The 23,757-nt window shown below is 36.8% G+C and overlaps 1 protein-coding gene across 1 annotated transcript; it reads right to left on the bottom strand.

Moving 5' to 3' along the window:
* Positions 1-1,097: 1,097 nt before the first annotated feature.
* Positions 1,098-23,757, bottom strand: LOC105216760 (uncharacterized). The gene is made up of 21 exons (XM_054231729.1): positions 23,598-23,757; positions 20,683-21,192; positions 20,464-20,622; positions 19,913-20,387; positions 19,599-19,840; positions 18,392-19,519; positions 18,038-18,328; positions 14,763-15,449; positions 14,535-14,693; positions 13,533-13,826; positions 13,284-13,470; positions 12,909-13,156; positions 9,916-11,037; positions 9,567-9,855; positions 5,915-6,414; positions 5,690-5,848; positions 5,324-5,614; positions 5,080-5,266; positions 4,752-4,999; positions 1,728-2,849; positions 1,098-1,656 (listed from the first exon to the last, which is right to left on the bottom strand). The coding sequence occupies exons 2-21, from the start codon at positions 21,189-21,191 to the stop codon at positions 1,365-1,367; spliced, it is 8,589 nt and encodes a 2,862-aa protein (XP_054087704.1). The 5' UTR covers position 21,192; positions 23,598-23,757; the 3' UTR covers positions 1,098-1,364.

Here is a 23,757-nt window from a genome sequence, read left to right as displayed (position 1 = left end):
TTTACAAAATGGCGTAGTTTTGAAAAAAAAAAATCGTTTCTTCAACCAATCAAAAAGATCGTAGGTCATTGTATAGTAAATATATTCAAGAATACTCGGTTTAAATTTGATTTGTCGATCGGTCAATGTATCGTTGAGTTATGATGTCAGCAATTTTGATTGATTTGATTTGTCGTTTCGAGAAAAACGCTTTCCGCTATAGCTACTTATACCTACGGGTGGTCGCTCTTTAGAACGCTACCTTACCGCTTTCACAGGATATTTTTGAAAGTATAAACTATCGAATAAGAAAAAAAAAAAAATAAAAAAATCAATTTTTTGAAAATGTCACACTAGTATAGCCCCTTAAACGCGTTTTTCTCGAAACCGTGCTTTCAAAGTCGGTTGTCAAATTTTCTGGAAAACTACTCAACCGATCTTGATGAAATTTTTCACAGGTGTTGGGGATACAATTAACTCGTGCTTGAACGAAGGATTTTTTTCAATTACAATTATTTAAAAAAAAAAAATGTCAAGCAAATTTGACCAAATTTTTTTTTGGAAAAATATATCTGCCGAAATTCCAATTTTTACTTTTTTGTCTTTCCTTCGTTCAAGCACAAGTTTATGGTCTTACCTAAAATACTTAGTTTCGTTGTTTCATTTTGGATGATCCCGTCTGGAGTTATGCTGACAACGCGGTCGCATCTTTTTTCCGAGGGGCCACTGGAAATGACGTCACTATGGAGGAGTTTTAGTTTTTTTTTTTTAAACTTTCAGAAATTATTCTTTAAATATATATCTATAAGACAGAAAAAAGTTTGACTTAAATAAATAATTATTTACATAGAAAAAAAAATATTGAAAATAGACCATTTTTTACGTGACAAAGTCCATGCAACCCCTTAAAGTGAAAACAAAACCTCCAAAATAAATGGTCCCCAAGAAACTTGTGTGATTTAATTAGCGAACTCGAGTTTGGATAACTATTATATAAACCCGAGTTTATGAAAATGTAGTTACTCCCTAGATAAAGTAGAGTCTTTTAGAGAAGCATTTTTTATTACTGGAACGACAACGCCTTTGAAACTTCGGTTTAATTGAATAAAACAACAATATTTTTAAAGGTCAGCGATGTTTCATTATAAAATATAGCTGCAAAGTCAATCTTTATTATATCCAAATTGCTGGCTTTATGAAAGCCAACCAAGGAACCGAATGTCAAATGTATTAGTTCGGCTTAAATATAAGGCTAAGTCTAAGTTAAATGTGTAAATGTATCGGTTAAAATGCTCAAGACTCAAATCGATAAGTAAAATAATATAATTTTAAACTAAAAACACAAAAATCACAACAAAAAAAAAATAAATAAATCAAAAACACGCTTAAAAATAAATATGGATTAGATTTATGGAGATAAACAACGCGGCAGGTAAGCAGCTTATAGACGCCGCCTGCGATTTCTTCAAGTACTTGACAAGTCTCGGTAAACGCGTTTCCGCCCACTTCAAGTTGGACTCCACCACATAGATGGCGTGATGTAGCTTTGGTATGGCGCTGTCAAAGAGTAAGCCTTTTTCCTTAACAAAATCTTCCAATAATTTCTTCTGCTCATGTGTGGTGAGGTAATTTGCAATGTCACTGATCACATCCGCAGCAAGCGACCAGCCGCCAACTCTACAAGATTTTAAGCAAATATAAGATAAAATGGAATTTTTAAAATTCTCTTTACATTAAAAGCAACATACCTCTCGGCTAGTCTTTCGATGGAGTCAGTGAGCATAACCAATATGGCTTGCACGTTCTCCGGATTCTGCTTATACATTGAAGTAATGGCCTCAATAGCGTACTCCCGCGGTATATAACCACTGATAATCTTGTCATAATGATATTCATACAAGTGCCCCGTACAACCCATGGCGCGCACCAGTTTCTTCCTCTCACTAACCAATTTCTCATCGTCGAACCAGTTTTTCAGCGTTTGATAAAAGGCAAAGGTACCTTCTCTCGCCGCACTGCAATAGAATGTTTCGCGAAAATCTGGTGTCGGTTTCACGCCAGACCTCTTGAAGTTATTAAACAGCTGCTGCGCTTGCTTATCACAATCGAATAGATGATATTTACATGCCCAGCTAATGACATTAATGCGATTGTAAGTGTCGATAACGGTGAGATTAGGCAGCGTAAAGCCCAGGTGTGTGTAGACCTTAACCATAGTGTCATTTAGAAAACTGGCAAAATCCTTTTGTTGCGGCGCGTTTAAACGTTCTGTCACGCGCGGTAAATTCGTGAACATTGCAAGCCATGGCAAGTAGTCTGTTTCATGCGCTAAATACTCTAAAAATTGAAATACCGTCTCATAGTCCAACATGGCGACGCGTGCAAAATTGAATAAATCATCGATTAATTGTGCGCGATTTGAAGGCGGTATTTCGCTGTGGCGCGGTTCCATTAGCGCCGCTTTAATATTAAACAATGTGGTCCGATCGTAGAAGACGCGATAGTAATTGGATTGTAGCAGATTGAAGACGATCCACTTGAAGGGTTTGTCAAAGTTAATTGTCATATTTTGCACTTTCGAGAAGTAAAAGCGTGGAAAATTATTATAGAAATCCGGTTCCAAGTCCGTAGCATACGTAATAGGTATGACATAAGTGAGCGAGCTGTTACTACCATCGCCGGAATCGTACAGGAAACGTTTTTGCGTTAGTGTAACGAGATTTTTGGCACTGGCGTTTACTAAGAGCACCGGGTAACCAACCTGTTCGGTCCAGTCGTAAAAGAATTGCTTCAAATCTATAGGTGTCGTTGTAGGCCAATTGAGTTCAATGTGTTTAAACCAATCTGCTGGCGTGGCGCTTTTATATAAACTGTGGATGAAAATGAGATATTACAATTGAAGTGGGTTGTTGTTACAGTCACATAAAATATTCCCCAAATAGTGTCGAAGAATGCTGCCGAGTTGATATGTCGGGTCTATTCTGGTTGCTGCGACTGTCGTAAGAGCGGGTTAATGAGTTTTGTATAATATCAATATTGATTAGTTTTGTTCTAACAGATGTTGCAGAACGTGCAATTTTCTAGAATACATTATATTTATACTCTCGCAACAAAGTTGCTAAGAGAGTATTATAGTATTGTTCACATAACGGTTGACTAAAAGAGTTAGATATAGAGTCATATATACCAAAGTGATCAGGGTGACGAGTAGATTTGAAATCCGGATGTCTGTCCGTCTGTGCAAGCTGTAACTTGAGTAAAAAAAAAGATATCTTGACGAAACTTGCCACAAATATTCCTTGGGACCGTGAGAGGGTTGCTTTCGAAAATGGGCGAAATCGGACCACAAAATGGCGAAAACCAAAAACTTATGAAGTGGCATAACTAAGCCATAAATGAAGTGACAAAACTAGAATTTGGAATAAAGGATCGCACTAGGAAGGGGCATATTTGGATGTAATTTTTTTGGGGAAGTGGGCGTGGCCCCGCCAACAAATTGGTTATTTTTATATAACTCGCAAACCAATAAAGCTATATAAACCAAACTTTCTGCAGTCGGTTTTCTTACAAACCCCATCAAACATCATGAAAATAGTTGAAATCGGATAATAACCACGCCCACCTCCCATACAAAGGTTAGGTTGAAAATTACTAAAAGTGAGTTATCTTACTAACGAAACACGTCAGAAATACTAAATTTTACAGAAAAAATAGCAGAAAGAAGCTGCACTCAGATGTTTTTTTGGAAAATGGGAGTGGCATCGCCAATTTATGGGTCAAAAACCATATCTCAAGAACTACTCGACAGATTTCAATGAATTTCGGTATATAATATTTTCTTGACACCCTGATAACACTGATAAAAAATGGGCGAAATCGGTTCACAACTACGCCTACTTCCCATATAACTCAATTTTGAATTTCATCTGATTCCTTCACTTTATAAGATATACATAAGGAACCAATGAAGATAGCGAAATAAAACTTTACACAAATAGTGCATATCATCTCTGACTTCACTTTTGAAAAAATTGTCGAAAACGGACTATAACTTTTCAAGACCCCGGATATCGAACATGTTGAACTCATCGCCTAAAGCTAAATTTTAACCGAAAATATGGGTAAATCTCTCAGATAATTTAATGTAATTCAGAGGAAATTGTTTCTTGTAATAGTGTGTCTCTGTTCCAAAAATTATTAAAATCGGGTCATAAATATCTTAGCTCCCATATACCTAATTAAAGGTTTTTCAAAAATATCATCTCCTAGCTCCTATATAGGTTATAGGTTTTTCAAAAATACGGTGGGCTTTATTCCGCATATATGTATTGGTTAATATGTGAAATATCTTAGCAAAATTAAGTGGGCGTATAGTCTTGGATATAGTGTACCTTGCTGGTGAAAATGAATGAAATCGGTTCAGGAATTACCTCAGCCTTCATAAACTTCGTATGATGATTTTCGTTATTCTTTGAACTTTATGCCTAATTTATGGGTAAATTTGTATGTTATCTTAATAAAATTTCTTCAATAAATTGCGAGAGTATAAAATGTTCGGTTGCACCCGAACTTAGCCTTTCCTTACTTGTTTGAATTCAGTTTATTCGAAAGATTAAAAGAAGATCCATATTATGAACGAAAATCACCTGTACTGAATGTCAAAATCATCCCTATTCAAGTGGGCGAATATTTTATACAAAGAGTTTCTGAATTATAACAACTGTTCTCCTGTACTTATAGTGTCTTCTGACTTCTTACAAATAAATACTTACAATTCTTTGAGGTAACCTCTTATGGCTCTGTCAAAGTTCGGCTGAGTCATCAGATTGGCCATCATACGTATTATACAAGCACCCTTTGCATAGGTGATAGCACTAAATTTATAACCAATTTCTGATGGTGCCTGTATTTCCTCCTCCGGACTAGTCAACGGTTGAGTGCTGCTCGAGGCGTCTAAACTAAATGCCACATGTACTTCATTCACCACAAATTGTTCAAGTAAGTTATATTCATGGTAGAGCTAAAAATTATTATTAAAATATTACAAGATAATTGGCGCTTTTTGGAGTAATTGAAATCGTCGCTGTGGATCTGTACTACCTTGTGCGTCATAATGTACTGAAAGTAGCGTGCGAATCCCTCATTCAACCAGAAATGGTTCCACCAGCTCATTGTGACACTATTGCCGAACCACATGTGCGCAATTTCATGCATTATTATCGAGAGAGTTAACTGTTTATTGGACCAGTCGTCCGTATAACCCGGTTCGTGCACGATCATATCATCTCTGAAATTATATTATATTTTGTTATGCACTCAAGCACGAACAACCTGAAGTGAATACCTGTAAATAATCAAGCCCCAATTCTCCATACCGTGAAATGGAAATTTCGGCGATTCTGCCATTTGCATAGTAGTTATTGCTTGGTTATAAGGTATTTGAAAGTAATCTTCATACGCTTTGGTAGCACGTTCCCCCACCTTATAGGCAAAGTCGGTTTTGTTCTCATGCTCAGGACGTGTTATGATTCTGTAAGTATCATTGCCATGAGCAACAAACTCAGCGAGAATAAATGCAAACAAATAAGTGGGCATGGCTGGTGATGAGACAAAACGATCAAAAAATCGATCTTCGCTGGAAATAACAAAAATAAATTTTTAAAAAGTTTCATTATTATATGTGCCAAGTGCCAAGTTAGTATCAACACACCCATCTGGCAGAGTATGCAGTATTGCAGTATTGAAAAATGTGCTGTAATTGGCTGGTCGACTAATTTCCAAGCTGATGTGCGCTCTAAAGGTGGGCTCATCAAAGCAAGGGAATATGCTACGCGCATGTATGCTTTGCGACTGTGTCAGGCCCATCCATCTGCAAAGAAATGCATTCAATTTATAATATTTCAAGTAAAAAAATAACATTTTGTATAACACAAACTTTTCATTGCCGGCGCTGTCCGTGTAATTGACGCGAAAGAATCCCTTTTCATCATCACGTATTTGACCGGTGTATTGGAATTGTAGTAGATAGAATCCGTTTAGCCGCAGCTGATCTTTCAAATTCAGCGTTAATTTCTGTGCAGTTTCATCGAAGTTCAATTCGTCGGTAGTAAACGATTGTATTAGCTTTCCAACATTGATTTCGTTGTCAGTTAGCCAAGCGCCTGTGACTTTGATCATGTGTGCATTCAATGTAATCTCACTGACGTTAGGGCCGTGCACTTTTATCATTATGAAAACTTTGCCATCAAAGGTGAAACGGTGTGGTCCATCTGACGCCAAGAGGTATGGCTTCAATACAACTGTATAGGAAAAGGGACGCACAAGTGTGCTCAGTCGGTAGGATGGTTCGCCTTTGTAAGCGTTGATCGAAAATAGGGCGCTTAGCACCAAAACCAGCGGTAGCACATATTTCATTTCAAAAACATTTAAAGTCAAAGTTTAAAATAAATTAATTACTATAAGTTGAAAATAAAAAGTTTTTAAATAAACAACAAGAAACACAACTCCTTGGCAGAAAATCTATATCGTCAATTCTGCACATGGAAATTGTTAAATGCGTTATGTTACCTCATTCCTATTATTTTATTTACATGCGTTTTACTGTTTATTTATATACCGATAAACAACAACAATAGAAAAGTAAATATCTATTTTTGTACATAAACCTTACACAAAGAAGACCAAAACAAATAAGGAGTGGCTAAGTTCGAGCGCAACCGTACATTGTTTACTCTCACATATCGTCAGAATTATAGGGGCCTGTATTATTCTGTTATAGATGGTGTCTACAATTTTTTTCTATAAAAAAGTGTATTTTAACACATTTTTCGTTTAAAGTGAAGTCAAAATTTTCAACCAATTGTGTCAATTTTTACACTTTTTTCCCGAGTTTACCAGGCTAAATGGTGAATGCGGTAAAACCTTCCATCCGAGCTTCCGTAGCTTCTGACGAGACATCAACGTCTGGCGTTGTCCTGGTGGAACACAAGAACAATGTCCTATGAGTTGACCAATTCTGGTCGCTTCTGATCGATCGCCTGCTTCAAGCGGTCCAGTTGTTGGCAGTAGTTGGTAGAATTAAGCGTCAGGTCATATGGGAGCAGCTCATAGTGGATGATTCCCTTCCAATCCCACCAAACACACAGCAAAACCTTTCTGGCCGTAAATCCCGGCTTGGCCACTATTTGGGACGATCCACCAGCCTTCCACCACTATCGTTTTCGCTTGATATTATCGTATGTGATCGATTTTTCGTCGCAAGTCACCATCCGCTTCAAAAATGGGTCGAGTTCGTTTCGTTTCAGCAGCATGCGTTGATTCGGTTCAGAAGGTTTTTTTGCGTCAAATCATGCGGCACCCAAATATCACACTTTTTTGTGTATCCAGCCTTCTGCTGATGGTTTAAAATGATTTGGTGCCTAACTCCTATCTCCTGGGCGATGTCACGAGATGCCACGTGCCGGTCTAAATCAATGTTTTCCATGATTTGAACGGCATTCGTCGTCACAGGTCTTCCGCCGGCTGGCTTATCCATGGTGTCGTTTTTACCCGCTCTGAATCTGAGGCACACCTGTCGAAATCGGCCATGAGGTCCACAGTACTTCTAATAATTGCTTTACCGAAAGTATAGGTAGGTATTATCTCAGGTATTTTAAGGTAAATTTCTTCTAATAATGTGTCTTCTTGCCTAAAATGGGTGAAATCGGGTTATAACTTCCAATAGCTCCTATATACCGTATATATCGGTTAATATAATATAATATCTTATATTATATGATAATAGATATTTTAGCCAAACTTAGTGAGTACAAAATGTTTATTCCTTCCTTATTTGTAGGTATTAGTTTAGTTTATTCTATAGACAGTTAAATTAATAAAGATATCTTGCTTAATGTCTGAAATATCGATCTTGAGATCCAGCGAATCGATAGACATCAATATATTTGATATATGGGAAAGACCCGAGAGAGAAGAATCGATACTCACCATCTTTTCATCGATTTTAAAGCTACCTTCGATAGCGCGAAAAGGAGCTGCCTTTATGTCGCGATGTCTGAATTTGGTATCCCTGCAAAACTAATACGGCTATGTAAACTGACGTTGAGCAACACAAAAAGCTCCGTCAGGATTGATATCATCGGAAGCAACAACCGCGCCGTTTGTTCTGCTTTTTCCAGACTAGATAAATAAGCGAAGCGTATGGGTCTGGTGGTGAATGAGGACAAGACGAAATATCTCCTGTCATCAAATAAACAGTCAGCGCACTCGCGTCTTGGCTCCCAAGTCACTGTTGACAGTCAAAACTTCGAGGTCGTAGATAATTTCGTATACCTGGGAACCAGCATCAACAACACGAACAATGTCAGCCTCGAAATCCAGCGCAGAATAACTCTTGCCAACAGGTGCTACTTTGGACTGAGTAGGCAATTGAAAAATAAAGTCTTCTCTCGACGTACCAAAACCAAACTCTACAAGTCTCTCATCATTCCCGTCTTTTTTATGATGCAGAAGCGTCGACGATGTCAACATCCCATGAGACGGTACTAGGAGTTTTCGAGAGAAAGATTTATGGTCCTCTGAACATTGGCAACGGCGAATACCGCAGACGATGGAACGATGAGCTGTACGATTTATACGACGACATTGACATAATTCAGCGAATAAAAAGACAGCGGCTACGCTGGCTAGGTCATGTTGTACGAATGGATGAAAACACACCAGCTCTGAAAGTGTTCGATGCAGTACCCGCTGGAGGAAGCCGCGGAAGAGGACGACCTCCACTCCGGTGGAAAGACCAAGTGCAAAGTGACCTGGCTTCACTTGGTGTTTCCAGTTGGCGCCAAAAAGCTAAAAGGAGGAACGAGTGGCGCGCTCTGGTGGATTCGGCTATAAACGCTTAAGCGGTTTCTACGCCAAATATATATATATGGGGTTTCATAATTTTTTTCCGAATAACGGTATGCTAAGCGAAGCATTGCCAATCAATTTTACTGTGTTATCTTTCAACCGATGTATTATGCATAAAGTTAATCTGTGATTTTAAGTTTAGTATAGAAGACGTTTAGTAAGTTAACGCCAAATGTACGTATTCTAATGTAAGAGACCACACCATATTTTTCAATAGCGGGAATCAGACAATATATCTCCTCAGTCGGGTATTAACTTTCTGCGAAACTTTATAAAGTTTAGGGAATATGAAATTGGATTACATCTAGAGGCAGCAGAGGAAGAGCGAGACCTCCAATGCTTGCGAAGAATCATGTGGAATAATAATATAGCATCATGAAGGAAATGGGTGTCATGGGTGAGTGTTAAATGGGTGTCATCAAAAGGATGTACGAGATTGGGTTATAGTTGACAGAAACGTGCCTTTTGTACTAATGACTCTACCGGGTACTTGTATGCCCTCATTGGATTTTAGTACGAATATAATCCTTTTGAGGAAAGAGATCAACGTATATAAACAATACACACTCTTGAATCGACACTTCTTTATTAAACAACACAATCTCAAAAGTAATAAATTTAATACAAAATTTTGCTAGATTACTTAATAAACTTCGTAAATTTAAGAGCTAAAAAGTTTAGAGAAGCCTTTGCACCAGACTTACGAATAACAACAACAGCGCAGTTATGCCATTTAATCCAGCGGCATTACGACTTTCTAAGTATTGCATCAGCCGAGGCAAGCGTGTATTCGCCCACTCCAAATTCGATTCGACATTGGAAACAGCGACGTGCAGCGTCGCAATTGAAGAGCCGAAAAGTGAACCCTTCTCCGCTACGAAATCATCCAGCAACTGTTTCTGCTCTGGCGTGGTTAAGTAGTTGGCGATGTCCTTAATTAGATTAGCAGCGCTCGACCAGCCACCAATTCTAAAACAAAATGAGATGTTAACCACGTGAGAGTTTATGATAAGTAACAGTAATAAATACCTATCTACCAATCTTTCGATAGAACGGGTGATTAAATTGAAGACAGCCTCTACATTTTCGGGATTCTGCGCATACATTGCCGTTATAGCCATTGTGGCATATTCACTTGGTATCGCACCGATCAGTATGCGGGCAAAATGATATTCATAAAAAAATCGCGTGCAGCCCATTGCACGTACGAGTTTCTGTTTTTCACTAACCAATTGCTCCTTTTCGAACCAGTGTTCAAGCTGATAATAATAGGCAGTTATACCATCACGTACCGCACTACAATAGAGGGTTTCACGAAAATCTGGTGTTGGCCTCACACCAGTAGCATTAGAGGCATCGAAAAAGTGCTGCGCTTCACGACCACAACCGAACATATGATATTTGCACGCCCAGCTGATGACCTTATTGCGATTGTAGATGTCGAGCACTGTTTCATTACTCCGTTCAAAACCCAAATATTTGTATATTCTCGACATAATTTCTACTAAGTATCTCACGAACGCGTTCTGTTGTTGTAATGTCAAACGTTGTGCCACGCGCTGCAAGTTCGTAAACATCGCATACCAGGGCAGATATTCGGTTTCATACGCTAGATATTCCATAAACTCAAATACCTCGGCGTAGTCCAACCAACCGACGCGTGCAAAATTGAACAAATCATCGACGAGTTGTGCACGATTTGTCGGCGGTATGCCGCTGTGGTTTGTGGTTGACAGCGCGTTTTTAAGCTGCAACAATATGGTTTTGTCGTAGAACACACGATAATAATTGGACTGTTGTAGATTGAAGAGTATCCATTTGTAGGGTTTCTCGACAACGAAAGTCATGTCACCGTCCTTCGGCATATAGAAACGTGCTGTGAGATTATCGAAATCGGCTTCGGCATTCGTAGTGTAGGTAATTGGTATAGTATATGTGAGTATGTCATTGCTATCATCACTGCGATCCAGCAAAAAACGCTTCTGTGTAAGCTTGATTTCACCATTAGCACTGGTGTTGACAAATAGCACCGGATAACCGACTTGTTCGGTCCAATCAGTGAAGAACTGTTCCAAGTCAACTTGCGGCTGCGTAGGCCAGTAGCGCTTCAAATGTTGAAAGAGATCTTCTGGTATGGTGCTCTTCAGATGACTGTTAAGAATAATGGTATTGCAGTCAAATAGAAAAATATAAAAAAAATAAGTGAGTCCTTTCTAAATCGAATAAAATATGAGTTAGACTAACATATACTGTGGTTTTGAATAAACAGCTGTGTGGTCAAGTAGCTATTAACGTAGAATATGTTTCTTTGTTGCATATATATATATATCTGATAAATTTCGTTCCTTAAATGTACATGACGAAGTTTCTAGAATATATAAGATGTGAGATTCTTCAATTTTTGAAAAGTTAAGTTACAGATGTAAGAAGACAAATAGTTCGGAACACTTCGTAGAATACTCGACTCTTTTGAAACGCATTTTCTAAATACTGTGCTTTTAACGGCTCTCCATGGTTTTAGAAAACAGTCGTATCGTGAAATTTGAACTGAGAATTGACAATATAGTAATCAATTAAACTTTTTATTAGAATAGTTCATCTTAACTATCCAAATCTGAGCGTATTTGTACTATAAAAACTAAACCGGAAATAAAACCGGAAACAAGTTGTAATTTCATTGTAAAATCGAATTAATGCTTAAAAGCTCATATCAGTTAGATTACGAAAAAATATATGACACTCCAACTTTCATAGTTAATTAGTTAAGAGATTGGGAGGACTCCTCCCTTAAGGAAGTCATTAGCAAAAGCACCCAGCAATGGTACACTGATGGATCTAAGACCACAGATGGTATAGGTGCCGGGCTCGCGGGACCACGTATAAATCTGTCAATGCCCATGGGATACTTTCCCAGTATCTTTCAGGCTGAGGTCTATGCTATTAGCAAATGCGCTGAAATAATATCAGACAGGAACTATTACGGCGAACGAATTGCCATCATCAGTGATAGCCAGGCGGCTCTCCAGGCACTATCATCCTTCGAAATAAACTCGTGGTTGGTCCTAGACTGCATGGGAAAACTCAATAGAGTGTGCAGCAACAACAAACTAACACTGATCTGGGTACCGGGACACAGAGGTATACAAGGCAACGAACTCGCAGACCAGCTAGCTAGGAAAGCCGCGGCTACCAGACCGGTGGGGCCAGAGCCCTTCATTGCCATTGTTCTGCAAGCTCTGAGAAATGGACTACTCGAAGGCGAATTAGAAAGTAGGAATCGCTACTGGATGCGGTACAGGGACTTCACCACTCGAAACTGTTCCTAGGGGGTACAACCGCAAAAGATTCAAGCAACTTATTACGCTCCCAAGAAACAAAATGAGACAACTAGTGGCCACTGTAGACTAAGGTGTCATCTGATCAAACTCGGTATCAGCTCTACGGACCTGTGCAGACCCTGTGATTTGAAAGCGGAAACACCTGAGCATCTACTCTTGGAATGTCACGCGATTGCGGGATTAAGGAGGAAGGAAATGGGGTCTCTATATCCCCAAAGGGAAAGTATCGCGACCACCAGCCCTGCAGCGTTACTAAGTTTTCTTAGAGCTACAGGACTGGACGGTATTCTGTGATAAATAACAGAGGGCACAATAGACGGTTGGTCGCAGTGCGATCCTCTAATAAATCTAATCTAATCTAATCTAGTTAATTAATGGAGAATATAGACTAGATATTAATTCCTAGCGGCGTTGAAATTTGGGCAATATCGGAAGAAATTTTTTTGGTTGAGAAAATATAGTTAACGATCGCAATATAGATTTAGAATTCAAGAAAATTGAGACTGATTATATGATATTATTGAAAGATCTGTAATTAATAAAGCTTGAAGATATTTTGATTGAGTTTAGATTCTCTACTCGATTTGCTTAGGAATGAAACAAGTGATGTGCGAAAATCGAAGTTTCTTCTGCCATAAAGCCTAAAATGTTTACCAAACCATAATGAATCTTCCGCATACTTACTTTTCTTTTAGATAATCGCGAATGGCGTCATCGAAATTATTCACACCCATAAGATTCGCTATCATACGCAGAATAGAGGCGCCTTTTGCATAAGCGATACTGCTAAACTTGTAACCGATTTCACCTGGCGTATTTATGCTTGCCGCTGGACTGGTCATCGGTTGAGTGCCGCTTGTGGCGTCCGTGCCGAATATCAAATGCACTTGATTCACAACAAATTGTTGGTCTAACTGATATGCCGGATATAGCTAACGGATTATAAAATTACATATATGTAAGTATATATGTGCGTATTCATGGGGAGTCACAAATATTTATCAAAGATCATAAAATATAAAATTATCACTACAATAATGTAGCATTTATGATGCCTACCTTGTGCGCCATGAAGTACTGATAGTAGCGCGCGAATGCCTCATTTAACCAGAAATAACTCCACCAATCGAATGTGACACTATTGCCAAACCACATGTGCGCTGTCTCATGCACGATTATGGTGAGTGTGTACTCGGTATTCGACCAGCCATCGGTGTAACCCGGTACGTTAACCAGCACATCGTCACTTTAGTGTTAATATGGAAAATATTAAATACTTTTAGACATTTGCCTATTCAATTCAATTACCTATAAATAATTAAACCCCAATTTTCCATTCCGTTATGTGGAAATCTCGGTGATCCAGCCATTTGCATTAGAGGCAGTCCCAACTGCTTGTATGGCTGTTGGGTGTATTCGTCGTAAGCCTTGATAGCTCGCTCCGCCACTTCATAAGCAAAATGTGTATTATTTTGGTATTCTGCGCGCGTAACTATTTTAAGATCATCACTTCCATATTTCTCGAATTCGGAAATGATGAATGCAAATAAATATGTGGACATTGGTGGCGTCGCAGCGAAGCGATCTAAATAGCGGTCAGCACTGGAATTTAGAATAAATGGTTCGATTATTATTTCGAAATTAGCAATAGTTAGCGCGAAATTCTAGTTTCGCGGGCAGTTTCGAATATATGAAGATGATCGATATCAAAATCCTATACTATATACTATATATTTTTTATATTTTATATTCTAGATTCTATATTCTATATTCTTTATTCATTATTCTATATTTCATATTCTATATTCTATACTCTATATTCTATATTCTACACTCTATATTCTATATTCGATATTCTATATTCTATATTCTATATTCTATATTCTATATTCTATATTCCATATTCTATATTCTATATTTCATATTCTATATTCTACACTCTATATTCTATATTCTATACTATATGCTATATACTATAGAATGAAAAAGTATGTATGTTAATAATTGAATGTGAAATTATGTTACATTAATATATATATATATATGTAATTAAATGAAATAAAAAAGTGTATAAAACAATTACAATTACTATATACTATATACTATATACTATAGACTATATATTTTATATTTTATATTTTATATTCTAGATTCTAGATTCTAGATTCTAGATTCTATATTCTTTATTCATTATTCCATATTCTATATTCTATATTCTATATTCTATATACTATATTCTACACTCTATATTCTATATTCTACACTCTATATTCTATGTTCTACTAATCACATATCCTCAAAAATACTCACCCATCTGGTACACTCTCTAACAGTTCCGTATTGAATACTGTATTGTACTCAGCTGGTCGACTCATTTCCAAGCGGAATGTGGCTTTAAGGGCGGGCTCGTCGAAACAAGGAAATATGGAGCGCGCATCGATTCGCTGAGATTGTGTTACACCGATCCATCTGTAATTTTATGCAACAAAGTATGTTTTCAAAATCGTAAAATCTATACTCGTATAAATTTGCACGCACTTTTCCTTCCCCGCACCGTCAGTGTAATTTGCGCGAAAAAATCCCTGCAAGCCATCACGTATTTGCCCTGTATACACGAAGTGCAGCGTGTAGTTGTTATTCAACGTTAGCTGATCTTTCAAGAACACTGTCAACTGCTGTGTTGTCTGATCGTAGGTCAATTCATCATTGCTAAATGACTGTATGAGTTTAGCGGCATTGTTGTTGTCGTAAAGCCAAACACCAGTTATCTCGATGAGATTCTTATGTAAAGTGATTGCGCGCACACCAGTGCTGGTGGAATGCAATGTTATATTAACTTTACCATCAAAAGTGAATCGGCGCGCTCCATCGGTGGCCAATAGATATGGTTTTAGCCAAATATCATAAGCTACGGGCACTATATGCGCGCTTAGGCGATACGTTGGCTCTGAGGCTTCGTCATACGTAGTGACGTCACAAATGACAGCGCCGCATCCCAATAGCAGCAGCAGCAGCGTTGTTATTGATAAATTCATTGAAGACACACACACAGGCACTGTTTTTACGGTCCAAATGATCGACTTTAATACAATTTGAATTAGACGAAAATAAAAATAAAAGATAAAACAAAAACAATGAAAAATTCTGTGAAAAATCCTCTTCACGCCAAACTGTTCGCTCAGAGTGTTGAATGCGTTCTGCAAGTTTTCATATAATCCAACACTTGTTTATGGCTGGCTATAGCTGTTTAGTACAGATAAACAACAATCAACAAAAATATACAAATGTATGCATGTTTATTTGCCTTAAACAGTGGTGTCCATAAAAATGGAAACACTACTTTTATTATTGATTTTATACTCATGATACAAAAACAAAATATGTTGTAAATGTTATTCAAAATATTGACCGTCGATAGCTACTACTTTTGACCATCTTTCTGGCAGCATGCGTATTCCGTTTAAATGTCGAGAATTCGGCTCAAAAAGTGACATTTTGACAGTTGAGAATAAGTTTGGGATGCAAACAGATCTCTACAAATATTTTGTTGAGTTAATGTTGACACAAATGTCCAAGATCGATATAAAACTATTTAATCGATTTAGCACTGGTCGAGTGCTTGACCCTAGAGACATCTATTGGAAAACAGCGGAAGCAAATTTGAAGACCTAATATTTTGTTTGTTTCTTTTAATCCCCTCCAATATCACAGCCCTGATTACGCCTCTGTTCTCTAATGTCATTGCAATCATTACATTTGTGTCAGTTGTATGCTTGCGGTGCCTTTTTATTGCTCCATTTTGCATTATTTATAGTAAAAATATTTTCGTACGATTTTTATGATATTTTCGGCAATAAATAGCAAATGTAGATATGAACAAATTATATTGTTGTCGATCGCATGTGATAAGCAGACCAAATTCTAATATATTCAATAATCTTGCATACATACACATATATAGATACTAATGTAGTAAATTTGTTTGGAAGAGGGGAATTTACTAAGCGTGACCGCAAACAAGTATTTAAAAATATATAAAAGCACTAGAGCCTTTTTCCAATATATGTCATACACATATAGTACATTCATAGTACATTCTAACTCTTAAATAGATAATGTACATCCGATTAATATTCACCGAATGTAAAGAGCCTCTAACTGTCAGTAAGTCACAGTTCTTAAGGCAGTAGTCTGCTTTAGAAGCCGAAAAAAGTGTTTTTTAGCAATTTTTTTTTTTTTTGAAAGGGAAGGAAATGATTGCGGTAAATGGAATTTTAAGACGATAGTGTACTATATTTAAGGCTTAAAAAACAATATTTATTATTAAAACATATTGAAATTTTTTCAAAGTTGTAAGTATTTTTCTGGAGCGCCTGGAGTCTGCACTTGTAAATCGGTGCCGGTGATGGAGGTCGTGCGATGCATCTGAAACAGTCGAACCAATTTTTTTTTTTAATTTTTATAAGTTTATTTTCTTTATGAACTCAAAAAAATACCGAAGAAGTTATAAAATTCCAAATTTTTTCGAAGTTTGAAAAAAAATTCACTTTTTTAAGAAAAAAATTGACTTTAAGTTGCAAACAAGTAGTTTAAATAATACTTTTGTCCAACTTTTTTAGTTCAAATAGAAGATAATTTAATACTGAAGCTAGATCACTTTGGTTTTTTGCTATCGCCGGCACCGTTTTCTAACACTTGTGAAAATGAAAACTCGAGAAAACGCGCTTTAAAGTTTTCGGATTCGCATTCGCACCTGCTCGACGCTCGGCCACTAAAACTGCTCTAGCTTCGAAAATATGTCGAATTGGCTTCTGGAATTTTAAAGACATATTCTTGAATAGTTTTGGAAGAGATTTAAAACAAAACAAAAAACTTGATTTTTTGAAGCCTGTAAAGCAGACTACTGCCTTAAGCTAGAGTACAAAGTAAAAGTTCATATCCTTGATTGACACAATTAACTTATAAGGAAAGAAAGTCTTTCAAAACCACTTCGGAATTATGAATAATCTAAAAGAGCACCGTTGATTTCTCGCCGTTTATTTGCCTTGAACTTGCAAATGGTCCGTAGATTACTGGCTTAAATCCGTTTTCTTTTCAAATAACCCCACCAAAAGAATTTAGAGAAAGTCAAATTTTTAGATCAGTACGGTTAGTCAACGTCTAACTATTTTTGATGTCCAGCCTATTTCTGTTTTTTTTTGCTTTTCTTACTTTTCTCTAAGCCAATTTATCAACCTAAATCAATGGAGCAACGACTTGTCCATTCACCGTCTATCCATGTACTGAACTGACAGTGCCAGTCTGACTTCGGCATGGACAGTGAGAGCGCTATTCGAAAAGTTCGTGACTATAAGTATAACTCCACTTTAGACTTAGCATAGGTACCATAGCAGTATTCAACGACAACTCTTACCTGAGAAGCAGTGTTCTCTCTCAAGGAACAATAAATATGTTATATGGGACAGAAATATAGATAAACAATATATTCGTCGGATAGGAGAAGTCTTGAAATATAGGATGTGTTTATTACGGTACTAGCTAAATTAAGTAGATACAGGAGAGTATTAGGCTCTTTTAGATTGTGGTAAAGAATTTATTCGTTTTAATCAGATAGAACTGTCATTTACACTTCATATTTCACTACATACTTATATATACACAAATGTATTTACAAACAAACGAAAAAAGAACGTATCTTCATCTGGATTTAATCTAATTTTAGATCTACTGTACATAATTACGTGTATGTACATATTTACGTTCCAATAATACTAAGACATGCCGTTGGATATGTCAGCAGCAACAGAACTTACTGCAGGAAGCGACCGACGAGAGCGCATACAAGCATTGTTAGAATGGCAATTGTGTTGGTTGCAGCACCGTTACGCTTATCTAAATAGGTCTTAAATTGTCCTAATCTGTTCGAGGCCCAAGCTAAATTCTCTGCGACTGTCTTCTCAGCTGCCACAAGTGTGGAGTGGGCACTGCCAAATGTATCCTTGTTCTTCTCGTTGAACGCCTTCAGACTCTTTTGTTGTTCTTCGGTGGTGAAACGTGCGGCAATATTGGAGATTACGGTGGCAACAGAAGCGTAGCTGCCCAAACTGCATAAAGAAATAAAATAATGATTTATTATAGAACCACATCGAAGGGTTGAAAGTACTTACGACTCTTTCAGTGCCTCAACGTTCTCCGTGACCAATTTGAAGACTGGATCGATATTCTCATTATTTTCACTGTAAAGACCGCTGAGTGCGCTCGACTTATCCTGACGGCGTACTTGTTCACCCACAATAGCATTGAAATATTTTTCAACCAGTTTTTCGTCTCTGACACAACCCAATGTATTCAGTATCAGGGTTTGTTCAGTCGCCGAGTTACTTGTCAAAAATTTGTTGAACAATGTATCGTAATCGTTTTCATTGCCATAACGCATAGCGTTACAGTACACCGCCGAACGGATATTAACTGGTACAGGAGTGGTATTAATTTTGGCAAAATATTCTTTTGATTTACTGATACACTCGGTATTGCCGAATTTGCAGGACCACGACAGTACCTTTGCACGATTATAGATATCCAAAGCACTGTCCGAGTCGGCTTCGACAAAGCCAAGTTTTCTGTACACCCTATTCGTTAGTTCGAGTATGTATTCGGCAAATTGTTTATTATCGCTACCAAGACGTATATTGATGTAGGAGAAACCATTGAAGGCTGACGTCCAAGGAAGGTAGTTCGTTTCGCTCTCCAAATACTCGAGCACTTCCAAAGCTTTGTCGTATGACAAGATACCAGAACGTGCAATATTGAGCAAATCGTCGACTATTTGAGCACGATTAAGTTCATGGATGCTACCCCAGTTGGCAGAGTGCAATGCCTTATGTATGGCATCCCAAGTATTGGCATCGTAGTTGACACGATAATAGCCAGACTCTTGTAAATTTAGAATGAGCCAATCAATGCTGTTCTGTAAGTTAAATGTGACTGGCGATGCTGTTGCATCCAGATAAAATTTAGGTGTAGTATCTTCGAAATTTTTCTGTTCGCTAGTTGTATATGAGATTGGCACAGTGTAGAGTAATTTAGTGTCGGCGATATTTTGATCCTTAAGCAGGAAACGCTCTTGTTTGACGGAGAAACTCTTCTTGTCTGCGGATAGCGTGACAGTGATGAGTGGATAACCGACTTGGTTTGTGAAACTCTTGAATACGTTTTCGGCATAACTCTTGGTCTCAGCTGGCCAATATTCTTGCCAGACGGTTAGAAGATTGACTGGAATGGTGTTGGTGTATTTGCTGGTGAGAGTAAGAAAAATGTATCAAATGAAAATTGTCAATTCATAAATTAATATAAATATCTAATTGCTATACATACTGTTTGTTTAGGTAAGCATTTAGTGATTTCCTAAAGTTTTCCTCGCCCATTGCATGTCGGACCATGCGTATAAAACTGCCACCCTTGTTGTAAGAAATACTGTTGAACATGCGCGACAAATCACTTGGGGTGTTTGTATTTTCATCACTCATCGGATTCGTGCTATTGGTAGAGTCCATACCCATCACGGTTTGCACTTGATCGACAACAAATTGTTGGTCCAGCCCCATGGTTTTCTCGACCTGTTTGTGAAAGTGAGACGGTTAACACAATGACACCGAGTTCACAAGCGTTCGACAACATGTAATACGTACCATAGCGGTACCGAAGTATTGGAAGTAGCGTGCGAAGCCCTCATTCAACCATGTGTAACTCCACCAATCGCATGTGACATAATCACCGAACCACATATGGGTCTGTTCGTGTGCCACCACGCCGGCAATCGATTGCTTGGCACTCAAGGTAGTCGAACTCTTATCGTACAGCAAGGCACGTTCTCTGTAGGTTAAGAGACCCCAGTTCTCCATGGCACCGGCAGAGAAGTCGGGTATAGCCGCCATATGCATTTTATCATTACCCATTTCGTAATACTTAATGCCAAAGTAATTATCAAGTGCGGCCAAAATTTCTTGTCCCACATTGAAACTATATTCGGTTTGATCGTAGTACTCTTTGCGTGCAATTACACCGAATTTATCGTTATTGCGTTGCGTAAACTCGGACACAATGAAAGCGAGCAGATAACTGGACATGCGTGGAGTTTGCACGTAGACATCTTCCTCATAATCGCTGAAAATATTAAATTCAATTGTATTTAAAGATCTGCATTAGAAAAAATTGAGAATTATTCGGCAGATGAACTCACCCATCGGTGACGGTGCGCAAAATGCGTGTGTTGCCAAAGGAGTTGAATACTTTGGGGCGTCTAATTGTCACATTGTAGGTAGCCTTGAATTTTGGTTCGTCGAATGAGGGGAAGGCGCGACGTGCATGATTCGTTTGGAATTGCGTCGAACCAATCCATCTGTAAAGTAATTTGTATATTAGTAGTATATGTAGAGCACCATCCGAGTGTTGTACTTACTTTGTATTATTATTGGAATCCACATAGGAGCTACGGTAGAAACCATGCATATCATCATCCATGGTGCCATTGTAGACGAAATGCAAGAAATAGGTTTTTCTCGCTACCAATTCTACAGATAAATTGTATTGGATTTTATCGGTGACCGCATTTAATGTGCCCTCGCCCAAAGGAATTTTAGTGTTGGGTGCGTCTGCAGCCCATAATTCTTTAGTCTTATATTTCAAGTTTTTCGAATGCAAAACCAATGTTTTCGTATTGATGGTCGAATTGATTTGTATGGTAACTTCACCATCGAAGGTGAATCGCTTATTGCCATCACTTTCCTGTAGATACGGCGTCAGCTTGAGGTTGTAGTGCGATGGAGTTATTTCCAGGGGCAGACGATAGTCATTACCATCCGGCGCATTCGCTCTACCGGTTACCACATCTTGCTCGTCGAGTGGTGCAGCAAAAGCTGTGACGCACAAAAATGCCACCAACAAGGTAGCGAGGTACAGTTTGGACATACTGTAATTATTACAAATGAAATGGAAATGTGCTGTTATTAAATTATATTATTTTGAAATCACCAAAAGACAATGATTAAAATTAAAAAATATTAAATTCATTTAAATTTTTTTCTAAATCCTAACTTATTAACTTTGGTCCTCCTGGTTATAATCAGGTTATATAACGCGCGTGAGTTTAAGGTCTAGTACATAAAAAGTCCACACGTATTTATTACGTCTCTTATCAAAGCATCCATAAATTAAGTACTAAATTTGTCAAAAAAAATTTTGATTACTCATAATCAATATCAAGAGTTAAAAACTATAAATTTTCTAGAATTGTTTCATGATTTCCAAGGAAGATAACTAATATATTTGTAAGCACTTTGCTCCATATTTATTTATTTATATTTGATATTTATATAATTTATTGTTGTTATTGCAGAAGTTAGTCTAATTAAAAAAAAATATATATATTTTTGAACACAACTAAGACGAAATTAAATAAAATAAACGCTAACCATATAAAGCTTTTTAAAAAGCTTTTTCAGCGCTTTTGACTGCCATTTTTGGTTTCAAAAACATTTAAAAAAATATTATTGCATTCATAATACATACAATACCACAAAATTACTTCTATAAATGGTGTGCTGGGTAATAAAATTAGGGTGTTATTAAATGTTACGTGAGTTGATAAGCCGCACCCCAAAAAAAGGAAGTGTACAGAATGAGTAATAACAAAATGAAAGAGTTTTATTGTTACTCGATTTTCAACGAACTAATCTTTCAAAGCGTACGCACGTAAGTTGTAAAAACCGCTAGTTATAAAAAATAGCAAATTTTTATTAGACTATTACTAATAGTACTAATATATCGCTATTTTGCACAAAAATGTTATCAAACTGAAAGCAATGAAGTATTGAGTGAAATCAAAACCGGTTTTTAACGGTTTTTGTTTCAGAGTTTTCTAGCTGGACTCAAAATAAAAATAAAAAAATATTTAGATAATTAGAAAAAAAAATATTAGTTGTGAAATATAGAGGTTTAGTGTATTAAATTAACAATAAAATTATATATCTGATTTAAGGCAGTAGTCTGCTTTAGAAGCCGAAAAAAAGCGTTTTTTTTAGCATTTTTTTTTGAAAGAGAAGGAAATGTTTGCGGTAAACGGAATTTTAAGACGATAGTGTACTATATTTAAGGCTTAAAAAACAATATTTATTATTAAAAAATATTGCAATTTTTTCAAAGTTGTAAGTATTTTTCTGGAGCGCCTACAGTCTGCACTTGTAAATCGGTGCCGGTGATGGAGGTCGTGCAATGCATCTGAAACAGTCGAACCAAATTTTTTTTTTTAATTTTTATAAGTTTCTTTTCTTTATGAACTAAAAAAATACCGAAGAAGTTATAAAATTCCAAATTTTTTCGAAGTTTGAAAAAAAAATTCACCTTTTTAAGAAAAAAAATTGACTTTAAGTTGCAAAACAAGTAGTTTAAATAATACTTTTGTCCAACTTTTTTAGTTCAAATAGCAGATAATTTAATACTGAAGCTAGATCACTTTGCTTTTTTTCGATCGGACATACATATATTCTTTTTGCTATCGCCGGCACCGTTTTCTAACACTTGTGAAAATGAAAACTCGAGAAAACGCGCTTTAAAGTCTGCCTGAGCATTCGCACCTGCTCGACGCTCGGCCACTAAAACTGCTCTAGCTTCGAAAATACGTCGAATTGGCTTCTGGAATTTTAAGGACATATTCTTGGATAGTTTTGGAAGAGATTTAAAACAAAACAAAAAAAATCGGTTTTTTGAAGCCTGTAAAGCAGACTACTGCCTTAACAAAAACTGAAAATTAATTTTTTCAGCAATATTTAAGTATTTAAACACGCTTCATGTGTGACTAGTGACCCACATTTCAATTATTTTGTTTTCTATTTTTTTTTTTAGTTAAGTAAATTATAACTCTTATTTCTTTTTAACAGAAATCGCAGCAAAAAATAAAAAATAATTTGAGTGAACAAAATATTTCACTGACGCTATTTAGTTTTGAAAAAAAAATTTTTTTTTCGAATAATTAAATTGTTTTAAAATTTATATAATTATTTTTTAAAATTGAAAAAAAAAAAAAAATTCGAAAAATTCGTTACTTCAATATAGTTTTATAGCTGCATTTATGTCACGCCCACTTGCCAAAAATGAAAAAAAAAATTGTCTCACTGCACTTCAGATTTGCACTATAGTTTATTTCCGTTGTTGTTTATTAATTTGTGATTTGGTAATTACTTATTTTGGTTATTAATATCCTTTTTTTCTAAAGAACCCAAGCACTATTTCACAACTCAAAGTCCGCACGCAATATTATTATATGTACATATATGTAAAATTTGATATAAATACATAAATTGGCAATCCTTTGCTAACCTTAAGCGATTTGTATTTCCACCGTTTTGGCTGCGAACAGCAATTTGTGGTGGTTAAATGTCTTAAACTAATGTCTAACTGTTGATACATAGACCTTTATAGTTAAGCAACGTCGTCGTTGGCTTATCTACCGCTTTAAACAAACTTTATTACCAATGAT

Source organism: Zeugodacus cucurbitae, chromosome 2, assembly GCF_028554725.1.
Source record: "Zeugodacus cucurbitae isolate PBARC_wt_2022May chromosome 2, idZeuCucr1.2, whole genome shotgun sequence".
Taxonomy (NCBI): domain Eukaryota; kingdom Metazoa; phylum Arthropoda; class Insecta; order Diptera; family Tephritidae; genus Zeugodacus; species Zeugodacus cucurbitae.
This window is presented reverse-complemented; position numbering and strand designations above follow the sequence as displayed.

Excerpts from the sequence above, each read along its gene's own strand:
- LOC105216760 (XM_054231729.1), bottom strand. The coding sequence starts at position 21,191 with ATGTCCAAACTGTACCTCGCTACCTTGTTGGTGGCATTTTTGTGCGTC. Across the intron at positions 20,388-20,463 it reads TTGCGCACCGTCACCGATGG|CGATTATGAGGAAGATGTCT; the intron begins GTGAGTTCATCT and ends TAATATTTTCAG. Across the intron at positions 14,694-14,762 it reads GACGGTGCGGGGAAGGAAAA|ATGGATCGGTGTAACACAAT; the intron begins GTGCGTGCAAAT and ends ATAAAATTACAG.